Source organism: Aythya ferina, assembly GCF_964211825.1.
Source record: "Aythya ferina genome assembly, chromosome: 13".
NCBI classification, from domain to species: domain Eukaryota; kingdom Metazoa; phylum Chordata; class Aves; order Anseriformes; family Anatidae; genus Aythya; species Aythya ferina.
Window position 1 is genome coordinate 7,765,989 of NC_140311.1, and position 21,714 is coordinate 7,787,702.

Below are 21,714 nucleotides of genomic sequence, written 5' to 3' on the forward strand. Positions count from 1 at the left end.
CGTTTTATAGAAACGTGTTGAATCCTCTAAAAAAAATGTCTTGAGCTGCTGTATTTCTGCTCTGTGATTTAAGTATAGTCCGAACAAGTGCAGTAAGTCAAATCTTAGCTCTTTCTGCATCTGGCATAATGTACAAGGTGTAATGAAAATAAAACAAGGTGAGACCCATATTCTCTCTTCAGTGCTCACTGCTTCCAAGAGTTCAACCAAAACCCCAGCCACTTGTCCAAATAATCCTCATATTCTTTGTACTTGGACAGTAGTTTAAACCTTATTACAAAGGCAATGTGTTTACAGGACAAGATTTCAAGACAAACACTGACAGCTTTGCTTTAGCAGATCCACAAAAAAATGATTGCAAGGATTCAGGATAGAAATCAAAATAAAGCATAAAGATAATGAATGGAAGATGTCCTGGTAAAAGAGAATACCGAATTGCTTAGCCATCCTGCAGATACCACCATTTCTAGTTTACCAGGAGAAAAAAATATATATATATTCTTCAATTAAAGGCAATTAAAATATAATTTAAAAATGACAAGTAATGTTGACCATACACCCTAGTTGGTAGCCATATATGGATTTCAAAGACCTGTGCTAAGACACAAGTGTCTTGTTAGACACCTGAACTGGTGTCTAACAAGCTTTGAGATCTACCCCAAAACACCACAGGCAGACAAGTCTCCTCTGTGCTTTTACTATAAAAGAACAGCTCAGTTTTAAACCCTGGAATAAGTCTTAGCCGATAGATACTTCGTTGCATTTGTGTGGGTTTTTGTTTGTTTGTTTTGTACAAGGTTGTTAATCTTATCTTCTCTCATTCTCTAAGCAGCCACAAAGGTTCCAGGCTTTAAACTTTAAGTGAATCAAAACAAGCCCCCATAAATGCCCTTCAAAAGAACAAACATTGCCAACAGTGACTAAAGCCTTAACCATTTTACCACTCATTATTTTAGTGTAAAGATAGGTATAAGGTAGTGTGTCCACAATCCTGAAGTAGCGCTCTCATCTCCCAGGATTACAAAGTGTAGGGGTTCCTTACTCAATTTATATTGAGTTAAAAGCACACGGCTTTACACAACACTCCCATATAGCAGCGTGTTAGCTCTAACTGGCATTAGAGGTCTAAGAGGTGTGCACTGCGGTGTGTGTCCAGAAGGATGCTATTTTTGTGTTCAGTCACCTCCATATATGTATTTTCTCTGTGCCACATTTGTACTGCTCTCTGGTGATTCTGGGACAAAATAGTGGCAAGTGCTCTCTTCAGACATAAACGAGGGCTTTCTATTGACCTAAGTCCAGGTCTGTCTTTGTGGAGATCAATAAAACGTTATGTATCTTGAGGTTTCACGTAGTATTGTACCCATATTTGGAATCTCATGCTGCAAGTCATCGCCAAATATCTCTTCAAGAAGAATGTTCCTTCATCTCCCTGCTTCTCTCTGTCTTGTCCATACAGACGGCAAAGGTTTAATACCTGGAGCAGTTTCTTTCTATGTGTTTGTACAGTGCCTATTAGAACAGCATCCTGATATTTTCCAGGGCCTCTAGCTGCTACGTTGTACAAGTATTTAAGAGAAAATATTTTTACATACTAACTACCAGATTTCTTACCTGTGTTACGGTGCCTTGTGGATTATACAAACTAAGATGTTCCTGCTCCCATAGAATTCACAAACTGATTCTTAAAAGGAGATGAGCATTACTAATCAGTTATGTTACAACTAAAAAGATAAAATGCCATCAAGTAGTAAAGGTTTAACATCATTTAGGAAGTGTAATAAAAAATAAATAGTAAATCAAACAATAAATCATTGTTCAGATTCTTCTTTTTGAGGAGAGGACTGCATTAAACATAAATATCCTGCATGTGGCTTAGCAAGGTGGACATCAGTTCTAATATCTAGAACGCTGGATTTTATATGATTTTATTTCCAGAAGTAATAGAACAATTTCAAACAAAATATATCTGAAGAGGATTAATACAAATCATACTTGTTTTGATTTATGGTGTAGTTAATTCAGACTGCACTCTTGTTTTAAATACACAACAGATGTTTGTGGTTACAATCAGTAACTGGAACATACAAGCTGTTGAGGCTAGAGGTAAGATAAATTTAATGATCAGTGAAAGACATTAGAACCACTTATGTTCTAGTATTTTAACTAGATTTTTTTTTTTTAATGTGAAAAACACACTAAAATTGAAATAGCTAATGATACTCTAATTTAAATAACCATCTTTAAGTTTATGAATTAAACCAGCAAAGTTCACTGTGTGAATATTGGAGCTATTGTCAGAGCTATTGTTTCAAGCCATCTGTGGCTGATGGAAAATATCTTCTCCTTATTTTGTATTCAATATATCATTAAAACCATCACCCCTTCCTAAAAATAAATAAACAAATCTTAGACTGTAGACTTCAGTTTTCCATCTAGAGAGGGATTTTGCAGCTATGGATTTAATATTCTCTGGTGTTTTTTGAGGTGCTAGAACTGTCTAGAATATGTTTTCTACAGCTGGACACTAAAGATAACAGGCCACACGTTCCAAAACTTACTGGACAAACCAATACAGTTCACCTCTTCGTGTCAGAGATCCGGTGACTCCAAGTGTGTAGCAGTGTGTGAAGCAGGTACCTGTAATGCAGGTACCATTCAGGACAAGTCAGGCAGAAACATCATCAGCTGTGATCCTAGTAAAAGAACATTTCAGACAGCAGCTTCCCCTCTGCTCCCCTGTTGTCTGCCAAGTGATTGCAGAGAGCCAGCCTATAGATTGTTTCAGCAGAAAAAACAAAAAAAAAATTGAGAAAAAACAATGTTAACAAAATCAGGTCTCCATCCCTGCTAGGGATCCTAGAGACAGCCTCCATGGAACTTGCTAACTGCCACAATTCCAAGAAGGAATCAACCAGTAAATAGTGTGAGCATATGGAGAGATGGCTCTTGGTAGAGGCTATAGGACTGGGACACCCAGTGTTACCTTGGCTCAGAGGTGGGGAGTTAAGAGACAGTTGCACAATGTTAGCTTTTGGTTGAAAGGAATGTTCTTTTGGTTAGCATAGGCTTGTTACCTAGACCTCTCAAATTTTAAGTATTGATAATTTTGTCTCCACATTAGGAATCACTGTTCATCTGGTAACTAGAAGCACTGGCTTGTGAGTACCAGCAACAGCTTTCAAGATTGTCTTCTGGGAATACCGGCACTAGGCAAGTAAAACTGCAAAATTTATGTAAAACGTGGGTGTTAGAATGACATTCAGAGTTATGACAGTCAAAGAACAGTCCACAGTTTTGTTCAAAAGAGGTGGATGTACTGTGTGTAAGGTCTGGGAGATGACTCTTGCATGTGCATAGTTAATGTGCTTTCCTACAAAGAATTTACGTCCTTCTGACTGCCAGAGGAAGTGCAGTTGCACCATCACCTGTGTCTTTATTAACTAGAGGGGAGGGAAGATTAGTTTTTAATTTTCAGCCAGATCATCAACCTGAGCTGACTCATTTCAGAACAGAACTACTGCCAGAGCCATGGAAAGATGAACGTGCTGCCAGGAGGGAACTGTCTTTCACCAGCAGCCAGTCCAAGCTGAGTGTGACACGACTGCAGGAGGGCACTTCTTCAGGCTATTTTTTGAAGTACAGTAAGAAAATGTTGGTTTACAAACCAGGACAGTCTGTTGCTTGGAAACCCACCTGGCCCTACAAGGTAGCATTCTGAGATCCCGAAGCTCTCCCCTTGAGAAAGATGAGATGCCTGATTATTCAGAAAGTATCAGTGATCAACACGCTAGCATCCCACACAACAAGGAGATGGGACTGACTTGTTGCCAGATCTTGTCACTGATGCTCCTGGCCTCGAGTTCAGCTGATACAAATCACCCTGCATAGCTCTCAATTACTTTACACTCCAGCAACATCGTCTGTTAGAATGATGTGTAACAGCTAGACAGAAAAGCTGTAAACTAAACACATGCTCTGCTATTGTGTTTTATTGTAGCATCTATGGTTTTCTGAACTGAAATTGTGGACTTTCTATGAATTACACTATCACTACTGAGCAGTCATTATGTGTTGCCATTAAACACATGGCCAACAGCATGGAAGCACCTAAGTATTGTCCAAAGTGCTTTCTCATTTCAGTACTTAGGAAGAGTTGTCAAACGCTAATGGGTTGCCTTCATATTCCAGTATCATCTTAGGATAAAACTTAATTATCACATGAACTACTGTGTGGCAGGAACCAGCCTTCTGACAGAGGTATAGCAAAGACCTATAACAATGACAGTGTCTGTGGGGGGGCTAAATCTCACCAGGATTTTACAGTTGGCATCAAACAGTTTTGGCCAGTTTTTAGTTTATCATTTCATTGGGATGCTATGCTGTAGTACTCTGCAACCTATTAAATTCAGGTTTAAAAATGAAAGGCAATTCTCAGTGCAAATAAATGGTGACAGATAGTTGAAAAGCAATGTAACAATTGCATATTATATTTTATGAGCTTTCTTCTAGCAGTAACTATCACAGTAACAGTATGACATCTGGGACACTGAGAATATTTGATAGTCTAGCCTAAGGACTGCAGTAAGTGTTAGTAAGACTATAAAGTCATTATCTCAAGTGCCATTTAACATGGTGTCATTTGACACAACTCAAAGATGGACACTATTTTAAAGACCCATGGATCAGATTCTCTGCTAGAGCACACTGCCATCCTCCCAGGGACAGGACCTGACCACGGATTATCGAAAATTCCCTATGAAGTATGAAAAATACAGATTTATTAGATTAAGTGCAATATTGGACATTTCACTTTAAAATAGTGAGCTTTACCGTAAACACTAACAATCTAGCAACTGTGGTAGTGCCAAAGATGTGTTTATCTCACTTTTTTCTGCTAGCTAATTCGGTGACAACCTCTACATAGCTGGAAATAAAGCCACAAAAGCATTTAAGCAACCAAGGAAAGCCCTCAAATCAATCACTCCAAAGAGGTTTAAAATGAAATTAGGTTACAATCTTGCAGGTTTCTCCTTCCAGAGCAGGCATGATGGAAGAACATTAAGCACAGGAAAAATTCTGCATGTGGTAACAAGGACCCCAAGGACTTAAATGAGTAAATGGCCAAGCAAAGGAGGCAAGTTAAATAGTTTCAGTGCAGAGGGAAGAGAGAATTCGGCAGTATTTACCAAAGAAGTCAGACAGAAGATTAGTTTCAATTTGTCTTAGCTTCAAGTCAAATGTGCTTCTAAATCATCAATACAATACACAGGCATGACTGCAGTAGTGACTGCGTTTTTGGGAGGCAAAGGAAAAGGGAGAAGACTGGCTGTAAGGATGCTCTTGGCCACAAACACAGTTTTGCTTTACAAAAGAAGTGATGAATACTGAGCAGTGCGGCGCTCAGCTCTATGCAGAGCAGCATGGGGAAGACGAGCCTCAAACACAGGACAGGACAAAGGCCAGAGAAAGCTGCTTTGGCATCTGAACTGGATGCTTTTGCTTAGAATATCCCAAACCATTCCGCCGTCTCCTTGTGCAGCCATTTACTCAGTTCTGGACTTGACTGTAGTACAGCTGGAAACAAATGTTTGAATATGTGCGATTCATTTTACTTTCTTGTACCCATTTTTGGTTCTCTCAGTTTGACTCTTCCCAGTTCCTTTGCAAGTCTGAACATCACATCCCCCGCACCCCTCCCCTAAAACATACCCTTATAACTTATAACGTAGTTTGGTCCTGTAGCTTCTTATAACTTGATTTTCTTTAAGCTAGCTATTGTTTAATTACTACTTTGAAGTCAATTTAGCAGAAAAAAAAATCCCTAGTTTAAGGTGGCTTTTTGCATCCCCACCAAGCTATTCAGCAGGGTATTCAGCCAGGATACAAAACTGGGCTGAAGCTTTAGGAGCTGAATGGATTCCTCCAGTAGAGATTTAATTTCCATGAAATTCCTCCATGAAAATCCACTCACTCAGATCTGACAGACAGGCAAAGACCAGCCAATACCTTTGAACTGAGTAATTTTTAAATGTATCCCACCCCTCCCTGCCCCCCCCTCCCATGTAAATATGAATCGCTGGGGCTCGGGGCGGGTTTTAAGGCACCCACCTCTGCACAGGGCGCAAGGCCGGGGAAGCACGGGCGGTTCAAGCGCATGGGGCCGCGGTGACTCCCCGATGACTGCACTTGGGGTGGTTACAGGGAGCGAGCCCCCAGGCTCTCCGCTTCCCCGGCTGTCCTCCTGGGGAGGGAAGCTGCAAAACCCTCGCGTCTCCATTGGGCACCCAGCTGCACAAAGGGGATGCACAAACTGCTGGACGTGAGCGCAGCCAGAAACTGAACTTCCCCCCATCCTGCACGAGCCTAGCAGTAGCTTGTAGGGTGCTTGTGGTGTTTATTAGAGGAGCAGCTTGCTGCTTACGCTTAACTCGCTGCTAAACCCGCAGAGAAGTCTCTTACAAGAGACTTTTCGAACAAGCAGCCTTTTAAAATCTTTTCCTACACAACCCAGGCCGTGCTGCAGAGAGAATTTGTCTCTGAAGAGCCAGACGGACGGCTTCTCCACCCCTTCCTCAGCACTCTCAGCTCCCGCATTTGCAGCACGAAACCCCCTCGGAGCTGGGACCCCGGCCCGGCTGCTCCCGGCCGTGCCCCGCGCCCCCAGCGCCCCCTGCCGGGCTCCCGCAGCACCGCGGGGCCGCCACCGGCGGCTGCTGCCCCTAAGGGGTCCCTCGCAGCCCCTCGCTTCCCAAAATATTTACCCCGAAGGCACCGAGTGCATCGCCCCGCGGCGGGGCCGGCAGATGTTTTGCAAGCAGTTCGAAGGCTTTAGGATTCCAGGCATGCAGGAGCTTTGCGGCTTTTAGTTTGCTTGTAGCGACTTCCACCTCGCTCCTTATTTTCCTGTGTTTTCGCCTTTTCTGTGCTGGTCTTACTTCCGAGCTCATGTTGCTGCTTTAGCTTTACTTAGAGTCTTGTTGTAAATCTTTGCTCTTTGGATTTAAATTAATAGTTTCTCCTTTTGCCTGGAGCAACTCTTCATTAAATCTTCTTAAGTTTCCTGATTTTTCACGTAAGTCTTGTTTTCAGCCTTGAAGCTTGAGATCTTTTTCAAAGCTTGTCCTTTGACCCTGCTTTAACTGGGCAGTTTTGCAGTGAACCTTTCTTCTTCTCCTTTTTTTTTTTTATTTTTTTTTTTTATTTTTTTTTTTTTTGGCAATTAGCTGTTCCTGCTCAGCATTTTCAAAGCCTATTTGTAGGTTTTGACGCATAGTTTTGAGTTGCACCAGCGCTACACTGAGCAGCACGGAGGAGTTTCGGAGACTTCTTCCCAGCCGGTCTGCTGCGTTTCTTGTTGCTAATTCCCTTGCATTCCAGGCACAATGACCCTCTGTTTCTTTTAAGCTTTCTTCAGCTCCAACATCTAAATTACCAGCTCCACAGCAGGCAGAATCCCTGTCTGTTTCCTCCTTTGAAATGTTTATCTTTGCACCTACTAACTTAGGTTCATATTCTTGAACAATGAGTTTGGAAAACCATTCTTTCCTTTTGAAACTTTTTTTTTTTCTTCTAGAATTCTTGTAATTGCCATATTGTAGATTTCCCCCCCTCTCTTTGCTCTCTCTAAAGCCAATTTCTCAACCGTCAGTGATTCAGATTGATTGGCTCGACTAAAAAAGTCCAGTGCATTGCAATTAGGAGAAAATAACTCCTCCCTGTGTTTTCTGTCCATTCCTGGAATTTGTTTCCTATCAAATGAAAATACAAAACAAACAAACAACAACAACAACAAAAAAAGCTACCATCTTTACACTCTAATTTGAATAATTATTTTTATTGTATTTGAATACCTTTCTTTGCAGTTCTCATATAAGCCTGCAGTAGGAAACTCGCACCACCAAAGTGGTTGTATTCAATTTTAGTAAGTGTATTAGCAATGTTAGCTCATGCTAACTAAACTAGACAGGAGCTTAGCTGTATTTTAGCTGTTGCTGTGATATTAAAACTGTTGGTATGTTATTATTTTGTTGGAGGAAACATTTTAGAATTACATGTTTTTAAGGCAAAAAAAATGTGTATTTAAGTCATGCATTAAGCAAAACTTAGTTTTTAAATAAAGTAAGCTTTATACAACCTTTATTTAAAATGTTTACATTTATGGACAGAGGACTACAAACTATGTTTGCTCTAAACTCACTTTGTCATGTAATCTCATCACCACTCAACCTCTTCGAAGGTTCATTGTTTTAACATTTGTGCTGGGATCTGACTATCTGAAACTCTGCTGTGGTATAGGTGCTCAGTGTTATTTAAGAACTGTGGAGGTGTCAGACCTTATTATGGTGCATTACTAAAAAGCTACACATAGTATAAATAGGCAATATATGCTGCTTCTGTTAACCCTGACAATAGCCCTTTAATGCTGACCTACAAGATTCCTGATATTCCAGTCATAGTCCTTTCTTTGCATACAAACTGAGCAGACACACAGTTATGCAGAATCATTTAAGTTTTCCAAGAGAAGCAAATATCTGTAGGAACTTTGATGGTATCTCCCAATGCATATCACTAAAACAACATCAGAACAAGAGTCAAAGTCTGTAGGAGTGGGAAATTTCAAGTACCTCATTTACTCAGGACCACTTGTTCAGCTATGTTTCATTGCACCGTAACTTCTGAATCGAGAAGATGAAACCAAGTTTACTTGCTGTTAAAAATATAGCAAATTTTATCTGGATCTACATTAAAGTCCCATAAGAACAACAGCATAGGGTGAAATATGTTGACAAAGGATTATGGTTAAAGTTTGTTCTCAAAATTGGATAATCTAAGCATCATTTACAATTTTATAATCAGTATAAAATAGGTGTGAACAAGATCTTTGACACAGGGTTTATGTTTGTAGATGAAGAAAGGTAATTACTAAATGATAATAAAAGCTGTAATATTTCATTTAACTGAAATCAAGCAATTGTGCAGTAATGAGTTCAGAGATGCTTTATTATATGTCAAGGATGAATAGAATATGTTATTAGTACAAATTAATTGAGAACCAAATGCTGCAGAGAGGATGTCTTCTACTTTGGTTTCCATGTAAACTTTCCACTGACATTAGATGAGGGTCAGTGTAAACTGAAAGAAATTTAAAGTCCTAAACTTCTGTCCCCATTGAGTGAGGATTAATAATTGTGGAACCTATTTTCCCCTACCATGTGGTTTTGATCTTCCTGATCTAGCCGCTGCTAGACAGCAGTGCAGTTGTTTCAGTCTAGATTCCAGTGAACAACCATCTTAGAGCTTGTCGCTATGATGGGGTCAGCAACTGAGCTAACCTAGAAAGGAGCTTGAAGCCATACAGGCAAAGATCTTACTGACCATAAGAAAATGACAGCTTCACCTGAAGCTGTCCTTCTAGAACAAGACTGATGTGCAAAGACTGTGTGTAACAGAAATTTGCAGGCTATCTGGAGTGAGGAGCTGTCACCTTCAGGGCTACTAGAAGGGAATTTGCAACAGTGGTGCACTCATGTAACAAGTGAGAAGAAAAATGCAGTCATGCAAAGGGAAAAAAAAAAGGAAAAGGAAGAAAGAAGAAAAAAAAAGACAAGGAAGGGTGGAAGGAAAACTAAAATGTAAATGCTATTTTTTTGTCCACTATAATGTTAAGCTTTGAATCACTCCAATTTTATACCTCAAAACTCAACTCCAAACTTTGGAAACTTTGAGTTTTACCAACAAATACAATAAGCCATGACACATTGGTTTCATAATAAAAGTATGCTGACTTCCAATGCATCAAATAAGCCAACACCGAACAATAAATTTGCATTTAACTAAACTCTGAAGGTTGAATTTTCAAACACACTGAGAATGCAATATTGTATAAGGAAAAGGAGTACTTCTGATTTCCAACCACCACCGTCAGCTGTACTTTTCAGTATCCTTCCTTGTTCAGACTCCAGGCATTGCTTGATGCTAAAGTCAGCCAGTTCAGCTCACTGATCTAAAATTACCTGTGGAGGTGTGTTGTTTTCTAACAGGTCAGCAATGTGAACCAACTCACCCTGTACTGATGTGAGCACTCAGGGCAGGAATAAGCAGCTGCAAGATGAAAAGAGACTGTAAGAGAGTGGCAGAACCAGCCTTTGTATTGCCATCCTGCTTCAACACTGAACTGAGCAGAAAGGGAACTGTCCTAAGCACCAACATGATTCTGCCAACCTGATATGCCACAGGGACCTCAACAGGAAATTAACTGTTGATCTCAAAATCCTGGATATCTGTCAAATAAATCACTCTCATGCTCATGTATGTGAGACTGAATATACAGCACGATCTACAGTTTTGAGTCCTACCATCAAAACCTAAAGTTTCTGCCAGTTCAGTTAAATTGGCTCCTGAGGTGGTGCAAGTCCTGTATGGTTGATGCAGGACCCACCTGGCCATTGCTCCACGAAATTTCCAACAACTCTCCATCAAGATGTCAACGTCCCGAACTCTGTTACTGCAACTGCATTGGTCCATCTTCATCTCTGGGACTTGCAGCCTGTCCTCCAAGGTTTGCACTAAAAATTGACTTTCTTACCTTATATATACAATACCTCTGAGCTAAACTGGTAAGTAGGGGGGTAGGAGAGGAGGGAAGGAGAAATTCATGGTTTCCTGCTTTAGTCTGGTCTCAGAGGAAGTCATTGTTTCCTGCAGCTTGGGTAGGGGAACAGTACAAAGCAGCTGCGTAACTGCTTCAAGACAGAGATCTATTTAGATAAGCCAAAAGCTGGGTATGACTGAGCAAAGAGCAGCACTGAACATGGCTGTAAAGAACACTGCCAGTCCTACCACCGCATCAGAAGCTGCCAGAGCTGCCAGATCTGCCATGTAGCTGTATTTATGTGTCTGCTCTCATGCCACATAATCCCATCACCACCTCGCAAGAACATGATGTATCCACAATCAAACCCTGTGTTTGTGGAGTCTCCTCTTCTCATCTAATGACAAGGACGTTGCAGAAGGGAACAGAGGGGGTCTAGGTCGCTCTGATAAGAGGTGACTGTTTGTGACCTAGGTAAGTTTGACCTAGGCATAACAAAAGAGGAGAGAAGCACTCAGGTAGGTATATTTGTCTTTTTCTTAATTTTCTCTTTTTTCTTTTTCTTTTTTTTTTTTCTTTTTTTTTTTTTTTTTTCATCCTCCTCCCATACTTTCTTTACCTCAATATCTCCTCTTTTCCTAAAAGTGTCTTTTCCAAATGTCTCCAGGCATGGAACAAGAAGATCACTTTCTGAAGTGACTGTTATATTTTGGCGTTAAGATCATTCCAAGCTTCAAACTGCATGCTTTCTTTGGTTAGACAGTTTTTCTAGCAACAGATCAAAAATTCCAACTATAACAAATTACACTTGCAGACTGGTAAGCGATCATTGGAAATTGAAATGAGGCCACAGTTTGCCATGCGCAGCAGAGCACACGGCACACTGTAGAAGCTCTTTGCAGAGTGCTTTGTAACAGCAAAAGCGCTTTAGCTGAATCAGTGTTAGCTACAAGTTTAAGGGAATGCTGCTGTCATCAAAGTTACTCCAGTCTGACGGCACTGAACAGAGCAAAACTTTACCAAGAGGAACACAAACACTTTGAACAAGTAATCAAGCTGCAGAAAAGAATGGATGGCAAACCATGAATACGGACATTTTACTACATCATGTTTAATCACCTGTTCTTGTAATTGGTAGCACTGCCTCAAAGCTCTAACAACGCAAGACTGAAGAGAAAGAAAGACATTTTTGTGTTGCTTGGCTAGGACATTCATCATTCTCTACTGGAAATGCTCTTTGGAAACATGGGTGAGCCAGAAAATATTTGAGACAAGAACTAAAATAAAAATAAATCCACTATACTGATGGATCAGCATCTAACCTGCTGAAAAAACAGGTGTTCCCTTGACCCACTGCTAGCGCTGCCCATCACCCTGGTGCTGTTTCCCCTACTTTGTCCGTCTTTGCAATTACCCTTGGATCGTGCCACCATGCAAGTGTCGGTGCTGGCTGGTGGCATGTCCCAGTGTGCCTCTTCCACCAGGCACAGACACCATTTCGTCTGGAACACCAATTTCAAATAAACCCCTTATCTCCCCTGCTTTCACCTGAATCAGATTAGCTGAGCACATATATGCACAGTAATTAATTAAATGACTTTTCTTAATGAGGACAGTATGAGTTACTCTATCTTTAGATCGATGGGGTCAGTAGTCTTTGGCAAAGAGCTAAGATAATAAGCTGGAGGCAGCAATATCTTCAACTGCCCTTGCTGGCTCTGGAAGAGAGTATTTGTAAACAGCAGGAGATGTCTAAACACACAGTAAAAATAAATATCTCATGTTACAATTTGAGGAGTACAAGAGCTCTGTTTCCAGGTGACTGAGTAGAAGGCGGCAATGGGGTTAGGAGGCCTTACAAGGGGCCTCAAGACTCAAGCCATCGGATGCCCCATAAGGAGCCGTCACTCCTCAAGTCAGTCAGCACCCGGACTGAAGTCGTGTGGTCTGAAAATGCAAAGCAGATCATCAGCTTGTTCTTCTGGAAAAAAAAAAATAAAATAAAAAAAAAAAAAAAAAAAAAAAAGTGCATATTAAACAACTTTTCAGAAAACTGCAAACAGCTTCTGTAATCAACCTTGCAATCCAGACCAACCTTGGTCCCAGCATCTTAAAAGCACAGTGTCCTGGTGGCTCCTCAACTCACTGGCACAGCTGGAGCATGAGCTGGAGTGTTCTGAAGGAAGCAGAGCACGTGAACAGTGTTGCATCCCTGTCACACACACAGCCACTGGGACATTCATGGGGGTTAAAAAAAATGAGTGAGGACTCACTAAGCAAGGTGGCATTCCCTCTTCTTTTGCACACAAAGTCCTTCTGAAACCAGTTCTTAGCAGCCTTAGCAGCCACAGAGGTTGTACTTCTTTTCAGGGACAAAGAAACCTGTCAGGTAAATGGCATTTACAAGAAATTGGCAATTTAATTCTAAAGCATTAGAAGAATGATGTCTTTAATTTAAGTGTGACATTGTCTTAGGCGTTTATATCCACCAAAAAAAAAAAAAAAAAAAAACCTCCTAAAACCTGCAAAACCACCAACCAAAATCATATAGCAGGAGGATAAGGAGGAACAGCTTAGGACTGCATGAAGACCAAGAAAGTTTCCAATTGCTTTAATTTTCCTTTTATTAACTCTTCCTTAATGCACAGTTCATATCTGCACCATGAACCGCATATGAGATATGCTAGTCATTTTGCTTAATGTACTCGGTGGAAGGTGCTCAGACATCACAAGTGATATAGATGGCATGAAGATTGTCTGCTGCTAAATTTCCTGAGAAATTAGGCCCACTCACTAGGTCTACTGAGTGACTTGTTAGCTTTTCCAAGTTCTGAACTGAACATTCAGCAAGGATCTTCTCAGATTTGTGGCTATAAAATGATGCATTGAGAGTTACTGCCAAGAAAAGAAGGGAAAATTAAAGCTTTTAGTATAACTAATAAAAATTGCTTGAATCACAACCAATTTCTCCTGCAGCTTTAGGTAGCACATGGCACAAGTCTATCCTGGATAAAATGCAAGAGCTTCTGAATTATCAAGTTACCTTTTTTGAGACAAAGTTAGGAAGCTTTTTGAAGCATTATAATATTTTATTGAAATTTCATTTGAGACCAAACATATTTGAATACTAAACAGTGCATATTATGGTGAATTTCAGTGTAGATATTAGACACCAGCAGAAACAAACAAAAACAAAAGCATGTTTGGGGGTGATACTGTAAAATAATTAAATGGAATTCAAAAGCATCTCAAATAACTTGCATTATAATGTATATGTTTACGTCATCTCAACTTGTATTAGAATGCATATGTTAACTTGTATTATAATGCATCACCTTACCATGACTACCCATGAGATTCAAAGCTGTGCTTACCTGAGCTAGGATATCTTAATTACATCTGGGAAAGTATTTAGGGTTGGATAGGAGATAAGATATGGAAAATAAATATATTATTTTACTGCATACTGTTGCTGTTTTTAATCTGATTGCTGCAGATATTTGGACAAATGCTCTGAAGGTCAGGAAGCTACGCATATAGATGGACACCTTTCACCTCTAGGTCTTCCAGTCCACAAGAGCTCAAGCTCCCTATGTTGATGTACCTACTGCATCTTCCCAGAGAGAGCCTCTTGGAGAATTACATTTTGCAAATCATCTGAAAAACAAATGTAACCACAGGGCAAGCACATTTCCTAGAGTTATGGGGGCCCTGAAAACTTTTTACAAGGTGGATGAGTTTTCTTGCACACCTTTCCCCGACACCTAGGGAATCAGCTTGAACTTTCCATTATACTGTGCCATCCTGTCAGCTTTTCAAATACTTGAAAACAAAACCAGTGTGGGTTTATGAGACAGTTTACTCTGGCTTTGGGATTGGCACTGGGGTGTCGTACCACACGCTGCTCTACTACCAGCTGGTTAATCTCTCATTCTCCTCCAAATGCATTCATGTAACAGCTCTCCCCATTGTATTCTTCTACTAAAACATGATTCAGACCCTTTCTGAAAACCAGCTGTTCACTCTGGCAATTCCTGCTGCTAATCAAGGTTTCATTAGTTACAAGTTTGTTTTTGTTTGTTTGTTTGTTTTGTCTTTATTTATTTATTTATTTTGTCTGGACTTAATCTATCACTTTTCAGCTCTATCAGAAGTTACATTAAAACTCAGATGTATTTTTGTCCACAAACCCACCCATTTTTTTTAACTGGAAATGGGCTGGAGAAGCAGTTTTGATTGGTAAGACATCCTTCATCTGACACTATCAAATGAGAGTTGTGAAAAGCCGGACTGTTGGGCAGGTTCCCAGTCTTCCCAGTACAGAGAGAGGTTTGGTACTGTATGTTATGAAGGGGTTGTACTGGTTGTTTGACACGGGTGTCCGAAGGAGCAGTGGAGATAGCTGTACTCCATCCTCCTGGAGAAAAGCCCAGCCAAAGCTTTTGACAGGGTTAATGGAAGAGGAAATATCTTCTGTTGCTCTTCCACAGGTGTATAAATTGCACAGGAAAGCAATTACAGCTCTTCGTACTAGTAGCTTGAATTTATTTTGATTTTCATCAGATCAACTAATATAAAATATATTTCTGAGATATGCAATAAAGAACGTTAGTTTATGTAATATAAAAATTTAAAATGAGATTATAGAATTAATATTTAAAATGTTAAAAATTCATTTTTAATATTTAAAATTTAAATAGGTTGTTAAAAATGTATTTTATATGTGCATTTCTTGTGTGTGGTGGTGTTTTGTCCTGTGCATATATAATATCTCATGGAAATGTGTGACAGATATGCTATTATTTTCTGTTTCAGCCTCAACATTTACTTAGTCAAGGATGGAATTAACAGCTTGGTAGAATGAAGGACCTCCAACTTGCATCAAGTAGTGAGTGATTGTTCTGTGTTGAGCAAGGGCCAAACCTACAAATATTTACTGAAATACTCCTTCCCTCTCAGCTTTCTTTCATTGTGTTAAATGGGAGCACTAAATGAAACAGAAATTAACCATAGTTAGCCCCAAAGTTCATTTTTCATTTTGATTTTCCTGGTCTAGTGGTGACTCACCATTCTGGCGTTACTTGCAGCCAATATTTCAGCATTCCAGTGGCTGATAGAGAAATTGGTTTAATTTAGTTCTGGTAAATTAGAAACACCTTCCATTTCCAAGGTAACAAGAAATCTGAACAAAAAGAACAAAGGTGTCTTTTGGACATGAAACACTTCTCAGGGGTTATTTTTTCTGTTTCCAGGTGCCTTCCTTTTGGTCTTGGGAAAATAGGCATCGCAACTTGAGAACAGAGCATAGAATTCTTTGAAGGGGAGGGCGTATATGGGAGCCATAAAATATCTTAAAAATACTCTATCTTGTTTTCCAGGGAAGATTTAGACAGCTGTGGTATACATTTCAGTACAAAAAAGCATTCAACTGCAAACTGCAATATTTACGTTGGGAAACAGATCCTGCTCTTGTCTTCTGTAAGCAAAATGTCTTTATTCTGATGCACAATTTAAAAGAAATTAGAAAGAGAGAGAGAGAGCATCACAGATGCTTCTGCCTGCCTCATGAGAATTTGGCTAAAAAGGGAAAATGAGAACATGAGGCAATCCCCTGACAAGTGCCATGAAGCTTTTCTGAATCAGATTTCTTCAAGTTTTGCAAACCATTTTTTTTTTTTTCCAATAGGAAACTAAACAGAACTCCAACACTTGCTTAGAGATAATACACTTTTAATGGAACATTTCACTTTGGGAAATACCTAATTTTCTATCTTTATAGGATGTAATCAGTCTTACTCCTAAAGCACAGAAGACTGAAGCTGCACCACAGGGTCCAGTGCTTAGCATCGAAAAACAAGTCAGGTGTCTTATGTCACCCTCCAGTATCCCTGAACGACTCTCCTCCATTCCAGCCCATCTCACTCCCAAGACAATCTCATGTTTGATCACTTCGCCATTCCCTACAGCCCCACTCCAAGACTTCTCCAGCTTCGTGCAGAGTTTTTCACCCAGCAGCTGCTGTTGCTCTCACTAGGACCATTAAAACTACTTTAGATTACTTAAATTTGGAGTAAGGAGGGGAGATCAACCTCCAGCTTTCTGCTGTTAGAGTATTGATTTTATTCAGGGTGTGATAATGTAAAGCCACAAATTCCAACAGTTAGACACTGGGCTCTATCTTCTCTTTAAAGAGTCATCTTGTAATAGAAGCATGTATAAAAGCTGGAACAACAATGCAGGAATATTACAAAGATATAGTATTAAAGCCAACAACACTTAGTATAAATAATTTTATTTTATGAATTAGATACACATTTATAAGAAATGTGTGTATTTCCTTCTTGAAAAATTCCAAAGATGGACTTTGGAAAGCTGTTAAATTTCCTAACAGATACTCAGTTTTCATTAGTCTTTTTGAAAGAGTAAAGGATGCATAAGAGTTATGATTTAACTGGAAGAAAATATAATAATTTCTAGTGTTTCTCAATAAAATTGCAAATACCTAGTAAAGCCCTTTTTAAAAGACACTAGTGAATTAATTAAACAAACAAACAAACAAAAATCTAACTATAGCTAGATATTAAAATAATGTTGGATTTTCGTTGTTTGGTGCTCCTTAATTATTTCAATGCTAAGAGCTATTCCAGGATTAATTCTGTGACTTTATGAGCAGATATTTGTTAATGTTTGGATATTCTAACAATTTATTTAATGATATCTTCCTTCCTCAACTTTAATCTTAACTATATTTTAACAAAGCATGCAACTTAAGTTCTGCTGCACAAAATACCCTCCATGCCTTAACAAACTTTAGGGTCCTTTAACTGCCTTTTTATACAGAATTTTAGGCTGGGAGGAACAAAAGGATGCACTTTTCACGACCCTGGAACCCTGTGACCACTGGGAAATCAAAAGGGTGGTGACACGAAGGAAAACTATTGTCCACAAAAATAAGCTCTTCAAGGGGCACCAGGAATGCACAATAAAATCCCAGTTTCCTTTGTGTAGCTGTTTATGCCTATGTCTTGCATCATCCAAAAGCTCAATAAAAGATCTAAACTAAAAAGGAATCTGGGTTTCTAAGAAAAATCCATATTCTGCACAAAAAAACTATGTGAAAAAGAATCTTTTAAGAATTCATTGTCTTTTCACATATTAAATATGTAACTCTGAGGCAAAGAAAATCCTTTTGCCTGCTCTATGGGAATCAGAGAGGGAGATTTAAAAAGTTATTCTAGCAAATAGAAGCAGATGGGAAAATAACCTGATTTGTCAGGACTGGAGGATTTAGAGATTTTGTTGCCTTCTAACTCTATCTTTACTAGAAAATAGGAGCATGTAAGAGTTTAATTAGAGATCTACTAAAATCTATTTTGACCTGAAAATATTTCAAGTAAAAGGAAAAAAATAAAGGAAAACAAACAAACAAAAAAAGATGACTGGTCCTAAATTCTTAATTAAGCAAAGCTGCTATTGAAGCTAGTAACCTTTTTGTCCTTTGAGGACTACAAAACATGGAAAAATAGCCATACCTTGCAGACAAAAAATAAAGACAAATAAAACTATGTGTGAGTTTTGCATGATAGTCTCTCAAAATAAATTATTATGTCATATATTGCTATACAAAATAATAAAAAAAATGTTATTGTTGTTAAAGTCTTTTTCAAAGACTTTTTCTAATTCAATTTGAAATCAGTGGAGAGAAAAATTCCATTGACTTTGTTAGACTTTGTATCAGAGCATTGCCTGGCAATTTATGCAAAACATTAGAATTATTTTTTTTCTTAAAAATATATATATATATTTTAATATAAATGTGTAAAGGGAAAATATGCAGTTAGGACACTTGTTTGTGTATAAATATTACTCAGAGATTTGCACAGCAAAATTAAAGTGCTGTGCTTGTAGAGCAACTTCAATGGTCAAATACTATTTGTAAGCAAAAGTGAAATCAACTGATTTTTCTCATTTCTTCTTAGAGACTTGAAAAAAAAAACATAAGCAAAAGCATATTTTGAGAAACAAATACAGTTCAAATGGCTGTAGTTTAACAGTCTACATTTATATAAGGAAAATGGAGAAGTAGCTTTTTAAAAGTATATATTACTTCAAATTGTATAAATTAGTAATCAAAATGAGTGTGAAAATTTATTTCTGGTGAACAATGCCAAAAGGACTGATAAATTTTATGGTGGTCATCTTTACAGATGTATGTAAAATAATAATTTTAACAAAAGGCAATTAAACCGTCCTGAAAGCGATAAATTCTGAGTTGCTGATGCACATGATCTTTTTAACTATTATATTTTGCTGTAGATTTTATAGTAAGAATACATTATACAATGCTTCTAAAACTGATTATGTGAAAGCTGGAACAAGCAGCACAATAAGGGACTGCAGTCTAATAGGCATTCCAAAAACTTAGTAAAAAGCCCAAACCTACAAGTGACCTCTTGAGCCCTGAGGCACATCATGCAGACTACAACATTTTGGAGACAAACTGTACTTATTCCTAGTCATTTTTTCAAACAATTTGTGAAGTGATTTAACATACCCCAAAAAGTAGAAGATAAATTTATACAGGATTTTGTGTAATATTGTAACAACAAGTAAAATTTAAGAATCGAAACAGTCTTAAAGGTTGATGTATTTTTGCACATTTAATCAAGACTTGATGTTACAAATGTCCAAAAGGGATTTTAAAGACAGACAAACCTCAAGGGAAAAAAAAAAAAAAAAAATTAGAATTCATTTTATTCTCAATGAATGTTTAGCCTTCATAAAGTTTTGTTCTTTCTGGTTAATGCTGAGAAGAACGATTTATCTTCTAGGCAAGCCAAACACCATCAAAAAATTCAGTGAGCCAGTAGTGGTGATCAACATTTTTTAATGCAGCACTCCTCAGGAGGAATGTAAAAGAATAGGATCTATCAAAATGAGTCATTTAGAAAGGAAAGGAAATGTCTACTTAAATCCAAATAAACAAAACAGAAAGGCATATTGTTTTAATGCTATACTTTACAGTGTGGGTAAGATGCAATATCAGTGACACAATCAATGTTTAAACTATACAGAGGTTCTTGTGCAAAATCTTGCTGTAGAATCGGCATCTCAGTTTTACATGCAAATGCATGGTAAATTACATATATATATGTACTGAGTGAACTCTTTTAATTTGTCTTTGAACTTTTTAAGTTTAACAGTTTTTAAGCAGAACAGCCAAAATCTACTGGAGAAGTACATGGCAGAAAAATATACTTTAAATCACTAAACAGAGATCTTTTTGCTGCCTTTTTATACAAAATTCTGGGTCCATTATAACAAAAGGATGCACTTTGCACGACCTTGAGAGCCTGTGACCATTGGGAAATCAAAAGGGTAGTGACACTGAGGAAAACTATTGTCCAGAAAAATAAGCCTCTCCAAGGGGCACCAAGAATCCACAATAAAATCCCTGTTTCCAAGAAAATTCAGGCATTTCCATCAAAAAAGACTGGTAAGATAAATAGAATGTCCTCATAAGCCACAGATTCTTAATAATACAAAATGTCTAAGTCCATGGTAAACAAAGCCCCAACGAAAACTAACATCTACTAACTCAGGCTTCTCAAGACCTAGGTCATGACCTAGCGCCGTGTCACAAGGTACCTCAAATGCATTTCTTAGCTGAAATTGCATGGGGCTTGTTTTGCATAATATATATTTCAGAGTTTCACTCCTGTGCAGAGCTCATAAAACTGCTTCAGATATCTTCTGGATGACAAATATGATTTCAGTGCTAATAATTGTTGCTGCCATTATCCTTTGAGAATTTCAGTTTACGTAAGACCACATGCTGATCTGAATGAAACCCTATCATGCTAGTTGCTTTCTTGCTGTCTGCCCTTAAACTTTGTGCCTTTTTGTTTTTCTTCAGATTTTTCAATTAATCCATTTTGAAGCTTTACAGAATCAGTAGTTAATGCATTTTGGTATATTTAATACAAACTCTTAATCCTTCATTTACTTTTGTTTTATTTTTGTCTTGAATTCTCTTCTTTTTTTTTTTCCTAATGATTGTATGGAAGAAGAATATTTGTGTCAGATTCAAATGTCATAATGTTGTATTTTGTGAAAATTAAATGTGGCTACGATGATGTTTGAAGAATGACTGGTTTGATCTTGAGCCATGCTTGTAGTAGTAACTTCCTCTTTTTCTACCTCGATCCTGTAGGAGGCAGAAGTCAACAAATCTCTTGCTATGTTATATGGCATGAAGGCATTTTTGTTACTTAATGCCATGTCTTTGCTAATCAGTACTGGCAAGAATTAATTGAACAGGGAAAGTTATACCTGCCAATATTTTTAGTTGATAGATACTTTTTAAAATCTCATCCTGCAAATTACATGCACAAGTAACTTTGCCCCCATAAATAAAGCTACTTGCATGTTTAGGTGCTTACAGAATTTGCCTATAGTTTCCATGACAATCTGAGGAAAATAAGGTATAATTTTGCTGTAAGATTTAACTAAAGGGCATATGTAATAGGAGGACATGGGAATTAGATGACTTATTTATTAACTCAATTTAAGTGTAAATTCTCAAGAGTTATGGCCTCCAAGAATTTCTGTACATTGGCTGTAATTTTAACTTTTATCCTTGCAAAAAATGGTCGGGAGCAGTATTAAAGGGCCATCCTTTAATGAGTCAGTTTCATGGGCTGAATCACAAGAATTTGAATGTTTTCACTTATTTTTGCAAAGCCGACAACTCTGAAATGTAAACTGCAAATTTGCCTCAACTAGTTGCATATGGCTCATGTTTAACCAGACGATAATTTAATGTAATTAGGTGCACAGTAAACTGTTCTCGAACACTAACAAAATTTGGTGTCCTGAGATACAAAATTTACATGAAAAACTGCCTTCTGTCCACATCAATTCCATGTACTCTGTCCTATTCTGATTAATGAAATTGCATCACAGAAAAAGTTAATAATTTTCATTTATACTGCGGGGTTAAAGTCATGCAAACATAGGGAGGGGGCTGTCTTTCCAAGGCTAATAGCTTCAAGTTCTAAAAAAGCGACTGTGGCAGGTTTTTTTGTGGATGAGTTTTGCCAATCTGCTGGAGCAGGAAT

General features: G+C 38.2%; 1 protein-coding gene across 1 annotated transcript; it reads right to left on the reverse strand.

Annotated features, from left to right (window-relative positions):
- Window positions 1–608: 608 nt before the first annotated feature.
- On the reverse strand, window positions 609–7,735 carry CCDC160 (coiled-coil domain containing 160; the record flags this gene model as incomplete). Its single annotated transcript, XM_084534444.1, is given in 5 exon segments — window positions 609–2,772; window positions 6,765–6,969; window positions 6,972–6,995; window positions 7,299–7,565; window positions 7,568–7,735. Coding segments are annotated over 4 exon segments (597 nt in total). The 3' UTR covers window positions 609–2,772; window positions 6,765–6,831.
- Between the last annotated feature and the right edge of the window lie 13,979 nt (window positions 7,736–21,714).